Source organism: Onychomys torridus, chromosome 3 (genome assembly GCF_903995425.1).
Source record: "Onychomys torridus chromosome 3, mOncTor1.1, whole genome shotgun sequence".
Classification (NCBI taxonomy): domain Eukaryota; kingdom Metazoa; phylum Chordata; class Mammalia; order Rodentia; family Cricetidae; genus Onychomys; species Onychomys torridus.
The window spans coordinates 115775931-115801978 of record NC_050445.1 but is presented as its reverse complement, the minus strand read 5'-3'; the positions used below and the strand labels follow the sequence as shown (position 1 = coordinate 115801978).

Here is a 26048-nt window from a genome sequence, read left to right as displayed (position 1 = left end):
TCTATGTTGCATAGGTCAGTTGAAGAAAGAGGTCACTCCAAGATGAAATTTTAAGGCCTGTGTAGCAGCAGGAAGGTCCAGCCTCTGATGATCTGAACTGAACTGAACCTCAACCCGCTTACAAAGGTGTATTTATTGATTGTTACACAAAGTTGTTTTTTGCATAAAGTATTTTTTCATACCAAGATCCCTAAGCTGATCTATATGTCTCTCGAAAGGAAAGCATTACATGCCCACATGACTTGGGTCCTTTATTGTGTGCCGTTTACACTACACAATAACTCAAGAGCCTCAGGTGTCCCTGAGGCATCTTGTGACAAAAGCCATGCAAAGGCTGTGACACCCCTCAGAAAAACAATCCTACAAATCCTGGAAAACAGTAACTGTTTTCCACAATGATTCTTTACTGTTTTCCATAATGATTTTCCAGGTCAAAGTACTTCTAGAAAACAACTATTTACCCTAGATACAGTGACAACTCATTGTAAGGTCAACGCTAGATACAGTGACAACTCTCCATTCTAATGTCTACCCTAGACACAGTGACAACTTTCCATTCTAATGTCTACCCTAGATACAGTGACAACTCTCCATTCTAATGTCTATCCTAGATACAGTGACAACTCTCCATTCTAATGTCTACCCCAGATACAGTGACAACTCTCCATTCTAATGTCAACCCTAGATACAGTGACAACTCTCCATTCTAATGTCAACCCCAGATACAGTGACAACTCTCCATTCTAATGTCAACCCTAGATACAGTGACAACTCTCCATTCTAATGTCTACCCCAGATACACTGACTGTGCTAATTCCTCTAACACCTTAGAGCCCTCCCAACATTCTAACGGGAAGGGTGGAAAAGATGTAGACATTGCCTAGTGATTGGTACTAAAAGCAACCATGCAAGGGAGCCTTGGGGAAGGGGTGGTGTGCTGTGTGGCTCAGTTGGTAGAGCACTTTCCTAGCACGCCCCCCAAAGCCCTGAATTGGAGCTGCAGAACTGCATAAACTGGGCATTGTGCTATGTACCTACAATTCCAGCACTAAGGAAGGGAAGGCAAGAAGATCACAAGTTCAAGGTCATTCTTCCCTGCAAAGAGTGTTTAAGACCAGCGTGGGTTACATGAGGCTCCACCTCAATAAACAGACAAATGAAATAAACAATAACAGATCATGAAAGAGGGTACATGTTGCAGGTTTAAACTGATAGCGGGTGGAGGTCCTTGAAGAGGGGATCCGCAAATGAGGGGCAGGAGTAGGCATTACAGCAGAGAGAACAGCTCTCAGGATCCAAAGGCCGCTGGCCTGGCAGGTTTGAGGAACCTTGAGGAGGGCAAGGAGCCTGAAGAAGGGTGGGTCGGGCAGGGATTTAACAGTCATCTAGGGGCTCTGGGTTCTACTTCAGGTGAGACGGGAGCTATGGAAAGATTCTGAGTGGAGGAGTGACTCCAGGTGATGCTGGGTTGACAGTGCACCAGGGTGGTGGTGGAGGCAAGGGCAGAGGCTGGATGGAGTCTGTCACTGTATCTCGGGGCAAAACAAGCAGTGGCTTCAGAGTGGTGACCTAAGCCGAGAAGGGATGGGATCTGGGTCTGTTTTTTTTTAAGACTTATTTATTATGTACACAGAAGAGGGCGCCAGATCTCATTACAGATGGTGGTTGTGAGCAACCTTGTGGTTGACTGGGAATTGAACTCAGGACCTTTGGAAGAGCAGTCAGTGCTCTTAACCTCTGAGCCATCTCTCCAGCCCTGTGGGTCTGTTTTTAAACCATTTCTTTTTTAAAATAATTATTTATGGAGAACATGCTCTGTGCAGCAGAGCTCATAAGTTCTGTGGTTTGGGTTGTGTGATGAGAGTTGGAAGCATGACTGGACGGTTCAAGTGAGTAGAGGAGAAAGAATGCAGGCAGAAAGTTTGGAGGCTCTTTCAAAGGCAGTTGCAAAAAGAGCATGTGGCTGGGGTGTTTTTAGCTTAGTGGTGGAGTGGTGTCTGCTATCAGGGGAGAGGGAGACTGAGGAACTTGACAGTCACAGACCTCTAGCATCCACCTCAGTTGATTGTCTTCCCTGTCAAGCCACGCCGTTAGGGTGCTGGAGCGGAGTGGGATGCACAGAGTGGGATTTCCCCCAGAAAGCGCTGTGTCCCTCAACATAAGAAGGGGAGGGACCACGTTCTTTCCCCAGCTACCTGCTGGAGTGTTGGAAAACAGAAGTCCCTGTGAGGAGGACCTTCGTAAGCTGTTAAGGGATCAGACAACATGCAGAAGAGTGCTAAGGACCAAAACTTCAGCAACTTTCTCCACCGTAGAGGGTGAGGAGTTTAGAGATTGTCGCAGCAGGGAACTGCAGGAGATAGAATGCTCAGCGACTGGGAACGCCTTTATGATTTGAGTCCAGACACCTCTAGGAGCCACCGGGAATTCCCCGCGGCTGCTCGGAGCCGGGTCTGGGTGCTCCGGATGCACGGTGTGCACTCCTTAGGCGCTCAGCGTGCAGCCCTCCGGGCCCATGGTGCCTCAGGCATAGACCCTGCACTGTCCTTGCCCGCCACTCGCCACCCGTTTCCTTCCCTGGGGACCCTCAGAACAAGGCACCCGAGCTTGGACAGGGCCAAGTTCCATTCTTGCTCCTCCCCGGCCACCTCCCTGAGGGCGGACCCAAGCCGGCCTGGAGGGGAGGATCCGCCCTGTGGGTGTAACTTGTCCCATGCGCAGCCTCGCATCTCCGGCTGACCAAGTCTCCCCGGAGGCGCAGTAGAGCGACCGCTCTCTCAGCGTGGCCATCCGAGATCTGAACGCTGGTCGTGTAGTAGTGGCTGTGTCCCGCGCTCCTGCTCCCTCCGCACTCCTGGGCTGCTGAGCCATGCTCTGTTGCCTGCTGGCGAGGGCCAGCAACCTCCCCAATTTGAAGAAGGACCGGCGCAGCGACCCTGTCGCCAGCCTGATTTTCCGAGGTGAGAGCCCCGAGGCCACTGCATCCACTCTTGGGCACCATCCGTTTCTCTGCACCCAATTTCGGGGTCTGTGGACCCAGATCAAACCAGACATCCCACCCTGGGATTGGTAGCCAGGAAACCTGAAACAGCAAATGCTACAGGGCTTAAGGATCCTTGAAGTACCAGGCTAAGCCAGTCGTTATTACTTTTCTAAGACGGTACCCAGAAGGAAGAAATGACGGCACTTCCTGAGAAGCGGACACAGGGTGGGTTGGAAGATGGACACAGAAAGTAGAGATGTAATCAGGGCCACAGAACTGGTGTGTGAGCATTTAAACAGTGCGTTTTCAAAGTTATGTCCATCCATCCATTCATGAGTCGTGACTGAACACTGCCCGTTTGAATGGCCAAATCTCAACCAGAGGAAGAGGAACTGAATACTTATGGATATGGCTTTGACGCAGGAAGTGTGAGGGGTGCCTGAGATGTTTTCCAAATTCAAAGAGCTAAGCCTCTGTATGCGCCGCTTAGGCTAGAGAAGGGTTTCTCCGTTGAGACTGCACGGTCCTCGCTCTTCATGCCTCTGCTCCCTGGCTTCAGGCAGATTCCCAAGGGAGGAGTGTCTCAGGAGGGGAAAGGGAAGAGGAAGGAACAATAGCCGTGAGTCAGGACCCCAGGTCTGCAGATAAAGATAACCAAGCAGCAAGCAGAGGAGAGAGGGCTTCCTCCTAAGGAGCTAGACTCTGTGGCTCTGTGGGATTGAAAAATACAGAAAAAGATAGCTACACATAGAGGAGGAACTGAGGCAGAGCTTTTCACAAAGATGTTAATCTTTGTGACATCAGTGGGGATGCCAGGGACCCAAGATTTCTATTCACTCTGCAAGTACTCCAACCCCCCCCCCCCAAATAATAGTGAGAGATGAGTGACTCAGAGTGTGACTTTCTATACATGACTTTCACTATATAGAAATTGTTGAGGCAGTTGTTGGATGTAGCTCAGTGGTAGAGCACTTTTCTTTGTGTGGTGTATGTATGTGTATGGATACATATGTGTACATACATGTATGGGAGGCCAGAGGATACACTTCTGTTCTCAGGTGCTAATCACTATTTTATTTTAGAGACACGGTCTCTCACTGGCTTAGGATTTTCCAGGTTGTTGAAGCTGGCTGGCCAGTGAGCCATTAAGTTTTATCTGTCTCAGCTTCCCCCCAAATGCTGGGCTTTTGTTTGTTTGTTTGTTTTAACGTCAAACTTGGGTCTTCCTGCTCACTAGGCAACCACTTTCCTTTATTGGGATCCTGGGCTACTGGTAGAGTGTTTTCCCAACATAAATGATGGAACGCTTGGGCTTCATCCCTGGCTCAAACCAAAACAAACCAAAATACCAGATAAAACTTCCAACACCGAGCATGGGCACTGCTCTTGCATCAGATAGGTGACCAGAGCTTGAAGCGCTGCTTGGCTGTTGCCCTGGGTCAGGTACCCTGCAAATACTCATCTGTCATCCTTCCCCATCTCAGCACCCCCTCCTGTATGGAGCCTAGCTGTTCTCTTGCACAGCTAACATCTCCAGCAGAGAAGAGAGTTAACTTCAGAGTCTGTATTGCCACCTTCTCCAAGGAGGCTCCTAAGAGTCCCCTGGTTTTCAGTAGTCTCCTGCTCAGCTGCAACAGCACCTTGTTAGGTCTGCTAGCACATTCTCCTCAGCCTTCTTCAGAGGCCAGAGCTCCAGAAGCAGCCACCTGTCCTGATAATTCACTGGAATGTCTTCTGTTGAATAATATATGGCTCCCTCAATCTGGGCATGGTCCTTATACTTTATGGTACCTGAGAGTCACCTGTAGAGCGTGTTTAAACAATGCTCTGGGTACTACCTAAGAACATCTTGGAGGTGACCTAAGAATCAGCTTCTAATGTATATCTGATGCAGGCCATTTTGGAGATGATGCTATGGGTGAAGTAATTGTGCTTGCCCAGGGCATTTTTCATGGAATCTGGGGTTGAGTTGATGCCTACCCATTAGAACAAGATGCAGGGTTTATGAAGCACCCAGTTGGGGAATCTCCACCTTAGAGTATACCTTCAACAAAGCCCACTGCCAAAGCTCCCTGGCCTCTGTGTTTGAGGGCTAGATCTCTTTGGGTGGGGCCCAATGGGTATTCCTGACCAGGCTCCTTGAGTTTTGAGGCACAGTCAGGGTTGGTAAGCAGCGAGGGACAGTGGCGCACTTGCTGAGAAGCTAGCCTGCACCAAGCACTGTGTGTAGTTCCAATGTGTAGCTGAGATGTGCGGGCCTGGACTGGCCTCACTCTGCAGTTGTTGTCTGTGCATTCCAGCTTCAGATGTAATTTCAGGACCTGCCTCCAAAAATAGATTCTGGGTTCTGGGAGGTTGGACTCGGAGCTGTCTGGCTTCCCTAGCTGAGGACCTCAGGATACAAGCTATTAATTAATACTGGTCATGTCTTTGTTCTTGTGTTCACCGATTAATTACTTAACCAAAGTTGCCCTGAGTAGCTGGGCCCACATAGACCCTTTGGACCATCTTTTGTATGAATGAGCGTTTCAGCTTCTTTTCTTACTGCATTTGACGTCTCTCGTCTGCCCTGACCATCTTTCCATCCTTTATGCAATTATTTATATCCCTCTATTCATTGAACAAATTCATTTACCCATTGAACAAATATTTATTGAGCACATCTTATGTACCCATTTTCATTCTAGATGCTGGAGATGCATTCCAGGACAAAATCAGTCCCCTGGTACTTTGAAGTTCAAACATTCTGGAATTTGCCATGTCCCCTACCTGGTGAATTCCTGGTCAGGAACCCAGAAGGCTTTGCTCCCCTTCCCTGCCTCTCCCTTGTTTGCTCATTGGGTCTCCTCTCCTCCCTCTCCCCTCTGTCTCCCAGGCAAGAGCCTGGGGGTCTTACAGGATAATCTGTCCCTTAGGGGGACAGTATTTCTGCCTCACCTGTCAGGGGAGATGGACTGAAGGGCCACTGAGGTGATGCGGTTCCTCAGGGAACCTATGTCAGTATCTGGAAACACTTTGGGTTGGCATTCCTGGGGGGAGCAGGTGGCTGCTGGAATGCAGTGCCCAGAGGCCAGCAATGCTGCTCAACAGCCCATGATATGTGATGCAGGCTCCACAGAGCTAATGGCAAGGATTTGTGTGGCCCCATATATTAATAGTGCAGGGTGCAGAAATTCTGCTGTGATGGATACGCCATGATGGGACACCTTGCAATGTCATCCAGGCTCAGGAATAGACTGGCTATTTCTACCCTCTACAACTCCCCAGAGTCCCTGCCTTCCTCTGCAGAGGACCCCTGAAAGTTTGCATATTCAAAAATAAGCCAAGGTAGCATGCATAGGGCCTGCAGAGGTCTAAGCCAGGTGGGATCCCAGTGCTAGAAGGGAAGTGGACACAAGCCCTCAACCGTAATCCAGAAGTTATCTCCATCTGATAACCACTCACAAAGGAAAAATTAGTTTTCTCTAATGGAGTATCACTGTGTATACAAACCACACTTAAGGGCAGGCCCTAGGCCCAACTGACATTTCAACACTGAAATGAATTCAGTAGTGTTTTTGAGATTTTTTTCTCATGCTTTATCTGGGAATTATATATATATAAATATAAGATATAACCTTACAGGTCTTTTGCTTATGTATTATGGTTTCCAGTTTTATGGTTTTATGGGATTTCTGTGTGTGCAGGTGTGTGAGTCTCTGCATCTATATGTGTTTCTTACGCATTTTGACTTTTTTTTTCCTCTTTGTCCTATCCTGGTTTGTTTTTATTTTATCTTATTTTTTATTTTTCAGATGCTTGTTTATTTTATAATGAGGGAGAGAAAGAAGGGGTGTGGGTTTGGGTGGTGTCATAGGGTTTCTATTGCTGTGATTAAACACCATGATGAAAAAGCAAGTCGGGAAGGACAGGTTTTATTCGGCTTACACTTCCATATTTGCTGTTCACCATTGAAGGAAGTCAGGACAGGAACTCAAGCAGGGCAGGAACCTGGAGACAGCAGATGATGCAGAGGCCAGGGAGGAGTGCTGCTGACTGACTTGCTCCTCATGGCTGGTCCAGCCTGCTTTCTTATACAATCCAGGGCCATCAGCACAGGATGCACTACCTACCATGTCTTGGGCCCTCCCTATCAATCATTAATTGAGAAAATGCCCTACAGCTGGGTGTTGTGGAGGCGTTTTCCGCAGTTGAGATCTCCTCCTCCCTCCAGATAACTCTAGTTTGTGTCAAGTTGGCATCAAACTATCCAGGACAGGTGGGTGGGAAAGTGTGGAGGATCTGGGAGGGCTGGGGGAGTGAAAACCATAAGCGAAATGCATCATATGAAAAAAAAACCTATTTTCTAAATTTATTTATTTTCATTTTATGTGCATTGGTATTTTACTTGCATGTATGTCTGTGTGAGGTTGTCGGATCCCCTAGAACTGGAGTTATAGACAGTTGTGAGCTGCCATGTGGGTACTCTTAACTCTCAGCCATCTCTCCAGCTCCCGCCAAAATCCATTTTCAACTAAAAAAATAAGTAATAAAAACATAACAATAGAAATAAACCAAGGATACTTTCTGTGTCAGTCCTCATTCTTCTACATAGCTCTTTAGAAAGTCTGTAGAGTGTTTTATTTGGTGGACGGACGCACAGTGATTAATTCAGTCAATTCTCTTTTGAAGAGCATTTAGATCATATCACTCTTTCTTTTTGAGACGGGGTCTTGCTATGCAGCCCAGGTTGACCTTGAACTCTCAAGAGTCTTCTGCCTCAGGTTCCCCATTGCTGGTATTCTAGGCATCTCTTACTATGCCTGGCTCTCTACCACATTAAAAAATATTTATATTCAATTCTTAAATTATGCTGCTGACTTGAAGTCTATCCTGATGGCACTTCTTTGCCTGTGTATTAACTACCTTCTTTCTTTGGGTGAGTTTCAGAAGCAGCATTGCCGTGGCCACATCTGAGGCTTTGCTGAGATATGCCCGTCACTATCTTCTATCAGCCATGTTTGAGGGTTTATTTTCTCAAGATTATGAAAACCTCTGACTATCTTTTAAGGTTCAAATAGAACTTGTTGGGCTAGAGGGGGTTAATTTAGGTGGTGAAGTACTTGCCTGGTGTGCCTGAGGTCCAGGGTTCCATGCCTACACAATCAAGGCACAAAATCAGGAGTGGTGGTTTAGACCCATAGTCCCAGATTTTAGGGTGGAGGCAGGAAGATCAGAAGTTCAAGATCATTCTAAGCTACATAGAGAGTTCAAGGTCAGCTGGGTTACCTGAAAGCCTGTCTTAAAAAGCAATATTAATGATATTTCACGATTAACTATTAGCATCTATTTCCTATTGAAAATCTTTTTAATTTGCCCATTTTGGAGGTGAGTAGTATTTGTTTTTTGAGTTAGTTACAAGTAGTCTTTACATGTTAAGAATAGTAACATTTTTCCATAGATGTTTCAGTTAATTAAAGAAATGTTTATGTGTTTGTTTTACCTACAACTATGTCTGTAAATCATATGCATGCCTAGTGTCCGTGGAGTTCAGAGGTAGGCATTGGATTCCCAGGAACTGGAGTTACATATGTTGTGAGCCACTGCGTGAGTGCTAAGAATCAAACCCATGTCTTCTGGAGGAGCAACCAATGTCCTTAACCACTGAGCCACTTCTCCAGCCCTGTGTTTGTTTCTTTAATTGATAAAAATTGCATAGAGCCGAGTGTGGTGAAGCTTGCTTATAATCCAAGCATTTGGGAGGCAGAGGCAACATAGGAGTTCAAGGACAGCCTCCACATAGTAAGTTCAAAGCCAGCCTGGACTATATGAGACTGTCTTAAAGAAACAACAACAAGAAAATTTGCATAAGAGTATCATTTCCAGTTCCGAGTGGAAATCTTAATTTGTTCTGAGTGTACTCCATGGCAGCCATGGTAACCATCACTTGGGCTTCTTCCCGCTCTCTTTCCTGAGCTGTGTGGTTTGAGCCAGGGTTAGCCATATGAGGAGGGTTGATGGAAGGTGGGAAGGGCAGTGCTTTGCTGGTGTGGTTCCAGCCAGGGTTAGCCATATGAGGAGGGGGTGATTGAAGGTGGGACAGGAAGTGCTTTGCTGGTGAGGTGGGTGACCGTCATGTAGGTCTTGGAACAGGTTCAAGCTTGTCTTTTTCTCCTCTGTAGTCAGTGGTCTGCTGACACTGGGATTCCTATTGTCTTCTTTGACTTGTGACTAGTGGGAATTGGGGTAAGAACACTGGCATGTAGCAAGCCCACGACGTGTATTTGTGGGGTGAACAAGAGACTGCTGTGGTATTAGAAGCTCTGTAGCCTCTGAGCCAGGAAGTTCTGCCACCTGGCTCAGGGGCAGACTCACCTCTGCACTAGAGCGTTATTTGTTGCAGCAACAAGACACTTGGCAGCTGGCTTAAGGAAATTTTGGCGCATGGTTTGAGGCTATAATCCATCACAGCAGAGAAGTCATGGCCACAGGCCTTGGGGTGGTTGGCCGCACTGGATCAGAAGTCAGGAAGTAGAGAGAGATGGAAAAGCTGGTGTTGAGCTAGCCATCTCTGTTTTACCCAGTTTGGCAATGAGGGCAGGTCTTCCTCCATCAGCCTAACCTAGAAAACACTCACAGACATGCCCAGAGTTTGTACCCAGGGGGATTCTAGATCCTGTCAGTTGGCAGTCATTATGAACCCATAGAGAGTCCCCATGTCCCAAATACTCAATATCTTGCTGCCTCTGCTTTCTCTCCAAGGGGGGCTCTCAGCAGCTACCCATGTGTTCTCTGAGTCAGAACCTTCCCTCCTCCCTGTGTCCACCTGACCCTAGCCAATAGCCCCCAGGCCTGCTGCCCATGTCCTCGACTTCTTCCCCAAGGACTTTAGAAAGATGGTGATAGGATACATATTATATAATGTCTATCTCTTTCTTTTTCTTTGGGGGTGAGGACAAGGTCTAGCTATGTAGGCCTGGCTGGCCTAGAACTTGCTATGTAGATTAGGTTAACTTTGAATTTACAGTGAACTTCCTGCCTCTGCTTCCTAAATTCTGGGATTACAGATGTGTGCTATCATGCCTGGTTAAATTTATCATCTTAACCGATTTTAAGTGTTAAATTTGGTGGTATTAAATATAGTCATGGCCTGGGTGTGGTGGCACATTAGTTAATCTCAGCACTCAGCAGAGGCAAGCTGAGGTATTCTAAGTCAGTGCGGTATTAAGCACATTCATGGGTTTCGGAGTGTAGCTCAGGGGTATAGTGTGTGCTTAGCATGCACTCAGCCCTGGGTCTCTTCCTTAGCATACACTCCCCCTCCAAACAAACAGCAAAATCTACCCACAAAGACTAAACCCAAACAGAACAACAAAATCCCATCCATTTAGTTGTGCAGTTGGTACTACCTTTCTCTAGAACGCTTTCCAGAGCTCCACACTCAGGAGACACTTCAGTTCTCGATCCCCAACCCTACCAACTACCATCGTTCTCTACCTCTGTGATCTTGACCAGTCCAGATACCCGGCACCCAGAATCACACATTTCCTTCCTTCCTTCCTTCCTTCCTTCCTTCCTTCCTTCCTTCCTTCCTTCCTTCCTTCCTTCTTCCCTCCCTCCCTCCCTCCCTCCCTTCCTTCTCCTCCTTCTTTGTGTGTGTGTGTGTGTGTGTGTGTGTGTGTGTGTGTGTGTGTTCCCTACAGCTGTTGTGGATATCCTGGGCACATCCTCAGAGCATCTGTGGAGCTCCTACACCCCCCCCTCATCCCCCAACAGGAGCTGTGCACTTTGGAGTTTGTTAGATGAAAAGCCAAGGCCAGAATCAATGGCCAGGCACAGGATTAGCAAGGGTGTCGGCCCTTCCTTCGGTGCCTCTAAGCTACATGATGAGCCAGTCAATGTTTCTTTCCTTTAAAAAAGAAAGTTCGAATTTCTATGCATATTGTGTACACACACACACACACACACACACACACACACACACACACAGAGGCACGCACGCACATGTGTAAGTCTTAGGTCAGCCTTGGACCTCAGGAACTTTTCATCTTGTTTTTTGAGACAGGCTCTCTGACTAGCACCTGGGACTCCCCAATTCTCTTAGGCTGGCCGGCCGGCAAGCCCAGGGAGTTCCGTCTCTGTTTCCCCAGCACTGGTTTACAAGCATGCACTGCCGTACCTGACTTTTTACATGTGTTCTGTGACTAGAACTCAGGTCCTCACGCTTGTACATCTCACTTTATAACTGAGCCTCAATATCTCCTATTCTTCTTTGGGGTTGTACTCCCCTAAGTGGCCCCTCCCAAGCTCACTGGGAGGGTCCCAGAGTTCTCTCTTCTAGTCAGGACTTTGTAAAATCGCCTAAGTCCTCTGTTGTTTTACCTCCAGGGAGTACAGGAAGTAGAAGCTGGTTTAAAGACACTTAGCCCGGGGCTGTCACGCATAGTGCCTAATTATGGTAGCAGAGAGCATCAGGAAATGAGTTTCTTAGTGGGCCACTCAAGAAGAGCAGCATGTGGAATGTTCCATGTTACTTCTGGAGGCCACAGGAAGCAGATCCTTGAGAGGGGAGGGGAAGTGGACACTTAGCTTTCATCTCTTGCCCCCTCAAAACCCTGTAGTAGACCCAGATCAGCGCACTGCTGGGGGGCTGAGGCCTAGAAGGTGCCAAGCTCTTTAAGGCCACGATGGCATATGCCTGTAGATGTCAGAGGACATCAGGTATCAGTCCTCACCTTCCACCTTGTTTGCTGGCAAGTCTCTTGTCTCCATCATTTATCTCCTGGTTAGGGGCACTGGGGTTGACATCACTGTGCCCGGCTTTTCCCCTTGGTGCTGGGAGGTCCACACTCACGACTCTAAGCTTGTGTGATGAATGATTTACCTGAACTGTCTTTATAGCCCCCAGGGGTCCCTTGGGAGCCACAGCAACATGGAGCCAAAAAAGAGACCCAGTGGTCTACCCAGGGCAGGTCTAGGCCAACACAGAGAAGACAACTGGTGCCCTTTCCAGCATGCCTCTGATCCCATGCTGCCTCCTTTGACCTCTCCATTCACCTGCACTGTCCCATGCCAGTAAGGAAGGCTATGGTGTCCCCAAGAACACTGCTTCTGTTCCTTGCTGAGGAAGTTAACTCACAGCAACTTCAGAAAGAGTCTGGTCACTTAATTTCCAATTACTAAGGCACCTTATTTTGACCTGGGGTTGGTAATATGAAGAGGTGTGGTGCTGTCCTCTGAAAATTCACAGCCTAGTCAGTGCACCAACATATGTGTCTGAGTTAGGCTTTTAGTGCTGTGAAGAGACCACTGCAACTCTTATAAAGGAAAACATTTAATTAGGACTTGCTTATAGTTAAAAGGTTTAGTCCATTGTCATCATGGTGGGAAACATGGTGGCATGTAGACAGGCATGGTGCTGGAGAAGCAGCTGAGAGTTCTACATCTTGAACCACAGGCAGCAGGGATTGAGCTGACTTAAACTTCTGAGACCTCAAAGCCTACCTGTAGCTGAAGTTTTCCTGGTCTCACCGGGGTCCCGTGGTCCCACAGTCCCACAGCCACTCAGACCCAAATGAAAACCCAGAGGCATAATATTATTTATAAGTGCTTGGCCGTTAGCTCAGACTAACTACTGACTAGCTCTTGCACTTAAACTCAGCCCATTTCTGTTAATATATATGTCACCACATGTTCCGTGGCTTTACCTGTATGCCATTACATGCTGCTCCCCTAGACAGTAGGCTGGCATCTCCTGACCCAGCCTTCCTCTTCCCAGAATTCTCCTTGTCTGCTTATCCTGCCTATACTTCCTTCCTGGCTACTGGCCAATCAGCATTTTATTTATCAACCAAATCAGAGCAACACATATTCCCAGCATACAGAAGAATATCCCACAGCACCCACCCCCACAGTGACACAATTCCTCCAACAAGGCCACACCTTCTAATAGTGTCACTCCCTGTGGGTCAAGCATTCAAACACATGAGTCTATGGGGCCATATCTATTGAAACTACCACAATACAGATAGAGAAGAACACTGTGAGCTGCTACCCTGGCCTGAGGTCCCAGCTGTCTTGGGAGCCCAAGAGAGAAGAACTATCTCTGACCTCTGACATCAGCACTGGGTGGGGGTGGGGGGATGGGGGTGGCTTGTCTGAGAGTGACCAATGGGATGCTACTAGAGAGTTCATAGACTTGGATAGGTGCATCAGAGTAGCTACAGAAGGGAAGGGAAGGAAGGGAGGTAAATGTAACTTTGATGAGCTTGAGGGCAGTTGGGTACCTCATACTTGCTGTCTTACTAATTTTTTGTGGAGTTATCACCATGCTCTTACAAACGAGCAAAATGAGGCTGAAATCTTAATGAATTTCCCAAGACTCTTGGAGTCAATTGACAAGGTCAAAACAACATCCACTGTAACATTAAACGGCTCACCTTTTTCACCAAGTTGACATTTGCCCTGCTATTTTCTTTCATGTTGGGGAAGCTAAAACTGCTGGCCCCTTGACATCACTTAAGGCTTTGATGCTTGCGTGTATATGTCTACTGTATCCTTTTGTTTTTTCAATATTTGTTGTTTTTATTTTATGTGAATGAGTCTTTGCCTGCTTGTATGTAAGTATACCGTACATGTACCTGATGCCTGCAGAGGCCATATAGGGTGTTGGATCCCCTGGAACTGGAGTTGTTAAAAATGTTTGTGAGCTGCCATATGGGTGTTGGGAACCGAACTCAGGTCCTTTGTAAGAGCAGTGAGTGCTCTTAACTACTGAGCCATCTCTCCAGCCCCCACCTACTATATTCTTTATGTCCATGTACTCAGGCTGACCTCACTTGCCTCTGCCTCCCAAGTGCTGAGATTAAAGGTATGCACAACCACTGCCTGGCTTAAATATATACTTTTCTTATAATTTTCATTTATTTTGATTACGTGTTTCTCAGGTGTGTCTGTATGGGAGCACATGCATGTCCAATGCAGTTGTGCTTACTAGCCAAAAGGGAGTATCACATCCTCTGGAGCTGGAGTTGCAGGTGGTTGTGAGCTGCCTGATGTGGGTTCTGGGAATAGAACTTGGGTCCTCTGGAAGAGCAGTACATGATTTTTAACTGCTGAGCAATCTCTTTAATCCCTTCCCACTATTTTAAGTTGATTACCAATTTTGCTTTGAGACAGGCCCTGGGCTGTTTTGAAGTCCTGATCTTTCTGCCAGAGCTTCCTGGGTGCTAGGATGACTGTCCTGCTCAGCTGAATTGATTACTAAACAATATTTTAACTACTTCAGTTTCAGTTTCTAAATAAAAGCTCTTTGGGATCCTCAGTCACTGAGAAGAATGACATTCTGGGACCCAGAAGCTTCAGACTGAACAAGAACTGTCTGGTGATGCTTTGTGTATCCACAGAGCCCACCAACCTCCCAACCTCAGTGATTTACAGCCAGGGGGGAGGGGAGCTAGAGGCTCACCCACTTCTACAATCCCCGGGGAAACTTGAGCAGGCTGAACAACTAGGAAGCTGGCTAAGCCCAGACACAGCTCAACTCTGGAGGACTCAGGGCTCCAGCTCCAGGAACACACTTCCAGATCTTTGAGGAGATTCCATGGTCTGTGCAGTCCAGTGGAGACCACAGGCTTCTCAACAGAGAATCTTGTGGGTTGTACGGGAAGGGTTGAAGGCCTGAGTGAGCCGAGGGTTCCTTGGCTGGTTTCTTCACTTCCCCTTCTGTGCAGTCAGACACCATTCTGGATGCTGCCTAGGAAAGTGGGGCAGCCAAGCATGCCTGTCTGAACAGAGTGGCCATGCCTAGCTCCATCAGCTCTCTGGCCCATCTCTCCCTAGCTGCTGTTCTCTGTAGTTCTGTCTTTGTGGGAGGGAGGCCTGTAGCTTAGTATGCTTAGTGGGACCCTCCTCACTCTGATATTGTCAACCCAGTGTGGCCCCTTTCCGGGGATCACCCTGAGAGGAGCAGACCTGCCTGCCCAGTAGAGACCGGGGCTGCACACCAGGCCCAGCTTTGTTAGGAACCTAGTCTGCCCACATAGTCTAGCATCCAGCCCTAGAAGCAGTTTTCTCTGGGTGTCTTCTGCACTGTCTTTCCTTCAAGGCTCATAGGGATAGTAGGCCTTTGTGCTCCCAGCTCCATAAGAGCTGCCATTGCCTGCCACCTACAGTCACACTGGCCAGTTCTCAGACATCACAGGGTTAGTTCTTCTAGTTGTCTATTCCAAAGCCACCTGCTTCCCTCCTGCTGCATGAGCCAGATAGGATTATTTGCATCTACTTTTGCCCCATAAACCCTTTGTAGGTCTCAGAGGGGATGGCAAGTTTTTTTTTTTTAAACCCCAGGTAAAATTCACAAACAATTGACTCCATCATTTTAACCAGTTAAGCTGGGCCAGGTGGCATAGATCTGTAATCCTGGCTACTGAGGAGGCTGAGACAAGAGGATCTAAAGTTCTAGAGGGAGTTCAAGGTCAGCCTAAGACACTGAATGAGATTTTTGTCTCAAAATTACCAAATGGAGTGCTTGCCTAGCATTAGTTCAACCCTGGGTTCAATCCCTAGTATCACAGAACAAACAGAGTGAGCACACTTGGTGATTTTAGGTTAAATATAATTAATTATCTAATTCCAGAACATTGTTCCTCAAACTCATAGCTATTAATTACTCCCAATTCCTCTCCTCCATACTCTACCCCCGGAAACCCCTAGTCTATGGATTTGACTATTCTGGACATTTTGTGTAAATGCAATAACACAATTTGTATTTTTAAAAGAGAAATTGAATATTTTCTTGGAAGGTTATTCATGTTTGTTTGTTAATTTTATTTTCATCATTAAAAAAAATTGTCTGAGACAGTCTGCTTGGTAGCCCGGGCTAGCCTCAAACTCCCTGTGTAGCTAAGGCTGGCCCTGAACTGCTGGTCCTCCTGCCTCCGGCTCCTGAGCACTAGTACACCACCACAGCTAGTGTATGTAGTATTTGGGACTAAGCCTTGGGCCTCTACCTATTGAGCTGCATCACCAGCCCTAAGTGTTCATTTTCACAAGAGGTCTGGAAAGTCACCAAGGGGCTGGAGATGAAGTTCAGTGGTAGCGTGCTTGCCTAATCCAGTGGGGCCTGGGTTAACCTGCAGCATAGATGGGGGTAGGAGACAGAAGATCGGGGAGAACAGAGGGGTAGGAATGACAATGGCCATGATGACCTAACCCATGACAAGTCAGCTCAGACGGTTCCTTTTCTTTCTCCTCCTCCTCTTCTTCTGCCTCCCCCTCTTTCTCTCTCTCCCCCTCCATGCCCCACTTCTTCCTCTTTTTTTGAGGCAGGATCCTGGCCGGCCTGGAACTCTCTCTATAGACCAAGCTGGCCTTGAACTCACAGAAGTCCACATGTGTCTGCTTCCCAAGTGCTGGGATTAAAGGCACATATTACCATGCCTGCCAACTGAACACTTTCTTTCAAAACGTCCTTCTGGTCACACTGTTGTTTAGTGGCCCCCAAAGCTAACAGAGAAGTATAACAACCATTGGGCATTCCTAGGTAGTGTTTAGAGGCCATGCTGGTTTCATGAACTTTCCTTTGGAGCTGAGTCCAAAGGGGTGTGGGGGGTGGGGAGTGGTCTCTGCAGATGAACCTGGCAGGGTGGATGGGTTGCAGTGGGATGTGTCTCCACTCTCCCTTCTTTGTCTCCCACAGGGGTGAAGAAGAGAACCAAAGTCATCAAGAACAGTGTGAACCCTGTGTGGAATGAGGTACACTAGTTTCTTCTCCCCCCCTCTCCCTCCGCCCCCCCCCCCCCCCGCCCTGCTGCTTCTGCAGGGGGCTGACACAAGAGGCAGCTTTCTCAGAAGGGTAGGCATCCAGCTCTATCCGGAGCCCCCACCCACAGCGTGTGCTGAGGTGGAGGCCAGATGCTTGTTTTTGTTTTCATTTTGTGTTGTTTTATTTATCTCTGCTTCCCAGCGCAGGCCAGTCAGGTCTCCTTTGCCTGCCTGCGCTCCCTCTCATAGGCCAAAGCTACCTCATCTCCATAACACTTCTCAGATTAACCAAGTTCCCAGTTGTTCCCATGGTTCTGTCCCCTCAGGAAGCTTTCTGTAGAGATGCCTTCCGTGGCCCTCTGAGGCACAGTGGAGGACGTGTTGGGCTCAGACTGGGTGTTTGCTTTGAGGAGGGTTGAAGGGCTTCTGATTGGCCTTCCTTAACTTAGCACTTGCTCACCCCACCCACCTGGTATGGAAGGACCCTGAGGGACCGCCTGGCGTTCTCACTGCTGTGCTTTTGTTCTGGTGTCCTGGGATGAATTGGGAGAGGAGGCTAGTGCAATGTGGCTTCCTCTTCTTTTTTGTTGTCTCTAATTCTTACCATTACCTCTGAAGCTCTGGAATTCTGGTATCCATTCATCCATCCATCCATCCATCCATCCATCCATCCATCCATCCATCCATGTATCCACCTATCTGTCCATCAGCCCATCCACCCATCCATGCATCTACCCACCTACAAAATCATTACTCTATCCATTTACCCGCTCACCTACCACCTAGTCCATGCATCCAATCACCCTCCTACTCATCCAAGTATCCAGCTACCCATGCATCTACCCTCCATCCCACCCATCTATTCATTCACCCACCCTTACATCTACTCACCCATTAATTCACTTACCTACCTACCCACCTATCCATCCACACACTTACCCATCTATGCCTCTTCCTAGTTGGGGATACTATTGCTGTGATGAAACACCATGACCAAAAGCAACTTGGGGAGGAAAGGGTTGATTTGGCTTCCATTTCCACATCATAGTTCATCATTGAAGGAAGTCAATAGAAGTATTCAAACAAGTTAGGAACCTAGAGGCAGGAGCTGATGCAGAGGCTCAGAAAGGGTGCTGCTTACTGGCTTGCTCCTCATGGTTTGCTCAGCTTGCTTTCTAATAGAACCCAGAACCACTTACTTAGGGGTGGCATCACCCACAATGGACTGGGCCCTCTCACATCAATTGGTAATTAAGAAAATGCTCTACAGGCTTGCCTACATCCGGATCTTATGGAGGCATTTTCTCAATTGAGGCTTGTTCCTCTGCAATGACCCTAGCTCATGTCAAGTTGACATAAAACTAGCCAGCACAGCATCCACCATCCACTCCCCCCACCTGACATCCATCCATCCATCCATCCATCCACCCATCCATCCATCCACCCACCTATCTACATGCTCGTCCCCTAGCACCATTCTGAATGTCGGCTCAGTACCCTGGGGCCACAGGTTAAGCTGCCTTTTCTTCTTTTCTTCCAGGGATTTGAGTGGGACCTCAAAGGTATTCCTCTAGACCAGAGCTCAGAACTTCACGTGGTGGTCAAGGATCATGAGACAATGGGGAGAAACAGGTAAGTGGGCTCAAGGGCAACCTGGGAACATGAAGGTACAGGTGGGTTTTTGATGAATATAGACCCTGGAATCAGAGCTCCTAAGGGCCAGTGTTTTCTGTCAGCATTTACTTACTGAAGACCGCCTTTCATGGGCCTAATCCCACGGTGGATGCTGTAACCTCAGGAACTTGGCTGACAGGCTGCAGGGGAGGGAAGGTGTGCCAGGATCAGGTGACCAGGAGTTTCTTGTACAAGAGTGCAGGCTGTGGGGAGCAGGTAGGAGCAGGTTCCCTGTCTCTCCCTGTAGCCTCTCGCTGGGAGAGGGGGGACTCTTTGCTTCTTCCTGGCTGGTGAGGGCAGCTATACACACATCCCAGGAGGTGGGTAGACAAAGAAGCTGCCTCTAGCAGGGAGCAGTGGAGGAGGGCTGCATGGGAGAAGCAGAACCTGAGGTAAGAACCATGTGCTGAAGTCAGAACAGAAGTAACAGATAGCTCGCTCTCTCTCTCTCTCTCTCTCTCTCTCTGTGTGTGTGTGTGTGTGTGTGGTGTGTTTGTGTGGGTCTTTTGGTTGGGTTCACAAATAGGGAACCCCCAGAAGCAAACTCTTACTGGCAAAAGCAGGCTCTGTTTAGGTAGGTGACGAGTGCCTTCCTTGTCAGGGGGAGTCCTGAGCCTTGTAAATAGAGTGGTGGGTAAGAGCTCCTCAGCTCGATGGGCCAGTTGGCTGTGGGTGTAAGGAGACATAGCCTGGGAGGGTCTATGGTGACAGGACTTAGTAAGGACAGAGGTCAGTGGTCCCTGGTGGCTACAATAGGGTGCAGCTGTGTAGGGTGGGTTCAAGTGCCTGGTGCTGTTCACTGAAATCTGGCCCCGAGGAGCATGGGCTGGCTGCTCCCAGACCTGCCCACAGGGGAGCCTTTGTTTGGGAACTAGGTCAGCAGTATCTGAGGCAGGGAGCCTTGGTGATGTGAACCTGGAGTGGGCAGAGTGGGGAAGGAGGGTTCAAAACCCAGGGAGGGCCTGGGGCTGTGAAACACCTGCAAAATTTGACATCTTCAGAGCTTGGAGAAAGACGAAACCATTACTGTTTCTTCATGCTGGCCCTGGGTGCATGATCTGGCATCCCTGAGGAAGGAGGGCACCCTCACTGTGCTTCTGAAGTGGTGCTGCAGGGTGGGGAGCCCAGGCTGCTGCTGAGGGCACTGGGGGCATCTCTTGTCTTTTGCAGTCATACAGCTTTGGGCATATAAGTATATAAAGTGGATAAATTAAATATTTCCTGGTAATAGCTCATAAAGAAATTGACTTTAACTGGACATGGTGGTGCATACCTTTAATCCTGGCACTTAGGAAGCAGAGGCAGGCAGATCTCTGTGAGCTGGAAGCCAGCCTGGTCTACATAGCAAGTTCCAGGCTATCCAGGGCTACACAGTGAGATCAAAAAGGATTTAAAAAAAAACATTTTATAATATTTTACATATAAATTTACAATTATTGAAGACAAAAGCAAATCTGCACCCTGACATGGATGTGCTTTAGTTTTACCTGAATAATTAACTCTTGGCTGAGCATTTGATACTGCAGGACAGAGAGCAACATCTTGCAGAGTGCTTTGGTAATTTGATTTTAGAACCATCAGTGTTAAGAATGCCACTTCACTTAAGTACACAGCGCTAAATGGCAGAAGGCTGTCTAAGGCCATTTTAGAAATTGTTAGAAAGATTCAGTCCTATCCTAAATCAAAATTAATTTAATATTTTAAAAATGAAATTTAAGTCAGCAATCCAAACAGCAGTTATTATAATAAAACATGTGAACACAATATAATCTAAAGATATACTAAACTAGTACTTACTGTGACAGGGCCCCCAACTTTAGCACAACTGACTCCATGGTGGAAGTACCATTCAGGCTGTTAAACTCAGCATGTAGACAGCACCACCTGCTAAAATCAAAATAAATACCTAGTCTATCAAAGTCCATAGTCCTGGGAAAGTCTCTAAGTGTACTCACCTTGCCTTTTGGCTTCTGTAGTTCTGCGTCCGGCTAACTGTTCTTGTTAACTGAAGTATGGCAACCCAGAACATGTTTTTTGTGCTTAAAAGCTCTTCCTGAGAAAGGCTCCGTGCTACACTGGAATCCCTGAACAGCCAGTGTAGCTGCTGGCTGGCTAATGACTTTCTATTGGCTTAAACCCATGTCTGAGCGGTCCTTTCTGGTGAATCCCCACAACTCTTACATGCTGAGGGATGACAGCGAGAAAGTAGTAGGAAAAGCTAACGTTTTCTACAAGAGCAGACAACTTTGCACGTACATTTAGAAACCCCGGGCTCTCCAGCATTCAGTCTTCAACCTAAGCCCAGATGTTTGAGGCAGTGTTTGTGGGCCTTGCTTGGTGTGATGGCATGCATAGTTCAGGGTGTGCATGCTGTGTGCTCAGAACCAAGGCTGAAGTGAAGCCGGTCTCCAGAAGGGACATGGGTGAGCATTGCTGTTATCTGTTTTATTCCAAATTATTTTTTTTTGATGAGTTTAGAAACCTTTGCCTGTCTTCTCTCTCTCCCTCCCTCTCCCTCTCCCCCCCCTCTCTCTCCTTCCCTCCCTCCCTCCCTCCCTCCCTCCCTCCCTCCCCTCTCTTCCTTCCTTCCTTCCTTCCTTCCTTCCTTCCTTCCTTCCTTCCTTCCTTCCTTCCTTTCTTTCTTTCTTTCTTTCTTTCTTTCTTTCTTTCTTTCTTTCTTTCTTTCTTTCTTGCCGCGGACTGGATCTCAGCTAGACCACCAGACCGAGGGAGAACGGGGTGAAGGTACTCAGGATAAGTGGGATTCGGCGAGTGACAGACAGCCACAGACACGAGAGTATCTTGTAAAGCTGCTGCAATTTTACTTAGACCAAGCAGTGAATTTTATACAGTTACTTGAGGAAACACGGCAATCGGCCAGTAGGGTGATAGACATAGAATCAACAATGTAGTCACACACTTTTCTCAGAATGATTAACAGATCTCATGAGTATAGCCTTTACTGTTTCTTTTGTGGTTCCTCATCAGGACAGAGAACATTACGGCCCTAGCTGTAGTTTTCCTTCTACACCTTTGTTCTGTATCAAAATTAAACCCTTTCCATCATTGTTCTAACCATGGTTTCATTTGTGTGAAAATATCTTAACCTTTGCCTGTGGGTGAGAAGGCACCAGGGGGGTCGGTACCTAGCTAATTTATCCATGAACCTTAACTTATGCCATTCTGTTTTCATACCATTATGATTCACACATCGGTTCCCATGTACGTCATAAGCTCCCATAAAAGGTAATGGCTCTACATAATTATTGTATCTAAGATTAAAGTTAGGGGGTTTCCATCATCAACCCTTGATGAGAAACTTTATTTGTCCCTGAATAATTCTTGTAGGAATGGCTAATTCCTGTAACTGCTTCCTCGCAGCTGCCTGTCGGCTGCGCGTGTGAATTGCCTATGAGTACCTGAACCTTTACTTTCATTCTCTCTTCGCTAGAGTCTTTGTCCTTCTGAATCATAAGTTCTTTCTGCTCTAAATCATTCATGAATTCCTCCAAACTTTAGGGACCCTCTTGAACTGTTAGCCTAAGAGCTTGAATCATAGGTGGGGGTACTGAAGCCACTTTTGAGGAATCATTACTCTCTTTATGGGGCACATCAGGAACATTAAGAGTTAACTTCTTGGAATTAATACACAAGGAAACAACAATAATTACAGCTGCAAAGAGAAGAAGGCAGAGTGCCAGCCAGCCTCTGCAAGCAGATCTGTGTGGTTCCGTGTAGCCTGGCACCTTGATTCGGGCAGATTGATGAGGGGTCGCCGGGGGCATAGACCCGAGGGTCGCGAGCCCCCCTTTCCCACGTAACTACCTTATCCAAGGCATTTGTCACACAGGCGACACCGTCATGGGCGTGGCACTTTCTTTCTTTCTTCTTTTTGACAGGATCTCTCTACATAGCCCTGCTTGTCCTGGAACTCACTATGTAGACCAGGCTAGCCTTGAGCTCACACAGATCTGCCTCCGCCTGCAGAGTGCCAGAATTAAAGGTGTGCCCCACCATACCTGGCTGGCTTTAGAAAATTTTACCATTGCTAATGTTTTGCAATGCTCACATTGTTATGAGATGCTACCTAGCCCAAAGTTTAAGAAGCTGTGGCCCACAGCTCTGGAGATGGTTCACTAGGTAAGGGTCCTGACACTCCAGCCTGATGACCTGGAGCCCACACAGAAGTGGAAAAAGTTTTCATGATGTTGGGCTTTGACCATGGCACACATGACATCTTATCTTCATACACACACAGTAATTAATAGTAATAATAAATTAACTAAAGCTGTGGCCTTTACTACCTTCTCGGCTAGATGCTTTGTGGAAGTCAGGCACCTCCATGAGCCTCATGTGGCACCAATGAGCTTGAAGGTGGACCAGCAGTCCAGGCAGGGAGCAATTCTGGACACTGGGCAGCCTGGGAAGGCTTTCTGGAGAAGAGTCCACAGTCACCCAGGGAAAGTAGTTGCAGTGTGTGGGAGTGGAGGGCAGTGAGTTCATGTGGGAATTCAAAGTTGTGACAGGTGCAGCTTTGTTGGGAAGGGAGCTGTGGGGCCAGTCGCAGGCAATGGAGAACCCCCCAGCTGGCCCTGGACAGAGCTTAGCTAGATTCCTGACCCTGGGTAAGCCTGGTGTGTGAGATGAGCTCTTTCTCTATCGGAGGCTGTTGTCATCATCCTCACCGAGGGGAAACAGAGCCTCTAAAATTAGACTGGTGACATTCCCAAAGACTGTGCTGGAGCTGTGTGTGGCCCGAGGGCAGGTGTTTGCGTTCATTCTCTTAGCTCTGGAATCTCTGTATTTCAGAGGCTCCCAAGGCTCCTGGCAGCTGGCCTCTGGGCGCTCTGCAGAGTTCAGTTCCTCTGATGACGTAGGAGTTGAGAGTTCAGTGAGGTAAAGGTGGACAGCCTGGAGACTGCAGGCCATGAGGAAACATGGGTTTCATTTTCACTATGTATTCAGTACTTTCCTAGGAGCCGTGGGAGGAGTCTGAGACCCCAGAGGCAGCAGGGGAGCAGAGACTGTGGTCAATTCACAGGCCAGGCTGGACATCCAGCGGACAGCTCAGGGCTGCACAGAGGCTGTCTGGCTCTGTGGGTCATACATTGCAGAGGGAGGGTGAGTACACCCTCCCGCTGGCCCCTGTTGGTGCCCTCTGGCTCACCAGTTTCCACGTGAGCAGGTTACTGCAGGCCAGCATGCTGGGAAGCAGTTCCTCAAACCTCCATGTCCAGAATAGCCAGGTCACTAAGTGTCACCACTTCCAGGACTTTCTGTCTTACAAACACTCGCCTGCGATTGTTTTTTCCAAGCATTTATCTAGCAATTAAAAATTAAATTGTAATGGACTGAGTTTAAATTTAAGCCCATGTTCGAAAATACCTGCAGAAGGACAGAACTACCTAAACACCCTGTTCTGTGAGGAATGATCAGAGCAAATGGTCTGTGGTCTCCATAGCAGCTAGCTTGACTGTGCCTGAGGTAACCCTATCCAAAGTGGCAGGAGGGGGCAGCGTTCCTGCACAGCAACTCTATGATGCCCTCGTGATGGACTGGAAATGATGCTCAAAGGCTTGTATAGGCTGTGGGGATGGCTCAGCTGGCACTTGCTGTGCAAGCAGGAGGACCTGAGTTTAGCTCCCCAGCACCCGCATCAAATCTGAGTATGATAGCATGCAATTGTGATGCCATTTCCCCGGGGGCACAAGGACAGGAGGCTGGCTCTCTGGTACTCACCGGCTGGCCAATCTAGCTGAAACAGGGGTCTCCAGGTTCAGTGAGAGACCCCGTCTCAAAAAAAATAAGGTGGAGAGTGAGTGAAGAAAGCACCCCAAACCAACCTCTGGCCTTCATGGATACATCCCAACCAGTGCACACACACACACACATGTGCACACACATGCATAAAACACACACACACACACACACACACACACACACACACACACACACACGAGAAGGAAAGAAAAATGGAAAGGGATCAAACCTAGAAACATTAAAAGTTCTAAGACTAAGATAGGAAACATACTAAGCAGTCCCAAGGACATCATGTGACATGAAAATTTTGAGGGGCAAGGAAATTTAGTGTTTCAGTACTGTTTGAATGAGAACGTGCCTCCCCCCCCCATGGGCTCATATATTTAAATAATTGATCCCCAGTTGGTGGAACTGTTTGGGAAGGATTAGGGTTTGTGGCCTTGTTGGAGGAGGTGTGTTACTGGAGATGGGATTTGAGGTCCCCAAAGCTCACACCATCCACAGTTAGCTCTCTCTCTGCCTCCTGCCTGTGGATTGAGATGTGAGCTCTCAGCTACTGCTCCAGCATCATGCCTGCCTGCCTGCTAATATGCTTCCCACACAATGGTCCTGGACTCTAACTCTCTATAACCATAAGCTCTAAATTAAACACTTTCTTTTATAAGTCTCTTTGGTCATGGTATCTCTTTAGCAATAGAAAAGTAACTAAGACAAGTACAATGAATGTTTCCATGGTACACCTCCTCAGTGCCACCAAGCCACACTGTCTGGTCCAGAGAGAATGGTGACTGTTGCCATCTGCTGTTCTCAGTCCTCTGCTGTCAGCGAAGTCCCAGAGGTCTTGTTGCAGCCACACCCTTGGATTCCTTGCTATCTTCTGTGAACTCACCATTGTCCTCTCTGGGCCTTCTTCCAAGCAGGTAGCTCTTACCCCTAAGTGGGACTTCCTTCTCCCAGTCTCTTTCTCTCTCCCCCTCTCTGATGTTTGTTTCCTCTACCACATCCAGAGCCTCTGTTTCCTTCTATCTGTATCTGGAACCCTCCTAAGGCCTCCTTCATCCTACATAGCCTGTTGTACATGGAAGTTTTCCTGTGTCCCACAGCTGCTTGGTCCCAAGTAAACATACAGAAGCTTATATTAAGTACAAACTGTTTGGCCTATGCCTCAGGCTTATCATTAACTAGCTCTTACAACTTAATTCAACCCATTTCTTTTAATCTATGTTTTGGCATGTGGCTTTGTGGCGTTACCTGTGTTCCACTACATCTTGCCCCCTCAGCAGCGCTCAGCGTCTCTTCTGACTCTGTCTTCTTCTCTTTGTCTCTCTGCTTGGATTCCCCACCTGGCTCTATTCTGCCTTTCCATAGGCCATAGCAGCTTTCTTTATTAACCAATGGTAGCAACACATAGTCACAGTGCACAGAAAGACCATCCCACAACACTTCCCCTTTTCTGTATAATCAAAAAGGAAGGTTTTCATTTTAATATAGTAAAATTATAGAACAAAAGTTATCAAGCAAGATTTATAGTTATAATATCTACTCTACTTGTATTTAGCAAAATTAAAGAAAGTACTCTAACTTCTATCCTATTTTTGTGAGTCTAAAGTTTCATATCTAATTTACCTTTTATCATAACTAAGGAAAACTATAATTATGATTATCTAGTCTTCAACTCCATCAAAGAGCCCAGAAGGATATAATATTACCTAAGTAAACAGGAAGTGCATTGTAAGCAATTTCCAAAATTCTAGAAATCTACAGCCTGCCTCTCTCCACCTCTGCCCACATGTCTCTGGCTTTGTTTCTCCTCTCTCTCCTCTCCCCCTGTCTTGCTGTGTAGCCCAGGGAGGCTTGGAGCTCTTGGTCTTGCTGCCTCTGTCTCCCA

General features: G+C 47.5%; 1 protein-coding gene across 1 annotated transcript in view; it reads left to right on the top strand.

The window, feature by feature from the left end:
• The window catches only part of Dysf (dysferlin), a 189173-nt gene that overhangs the window by 13889 nt on the left and 149236 nt on the right, over positions 1-26048 (top strand). Inside the window, exons 2-3 of the mRNA XM_036181918.1 lie at positions 16662-16717; positions 18267-18358. Of these exons, the coding sequence (XP_036037811.1) occupies positions 16662-16717; positions 18267-18358 (148 nt within the window). The remainder of the gene's footprint in view (positions 1-16661; positions 16718-18266; positions 18359-26048) is intronic.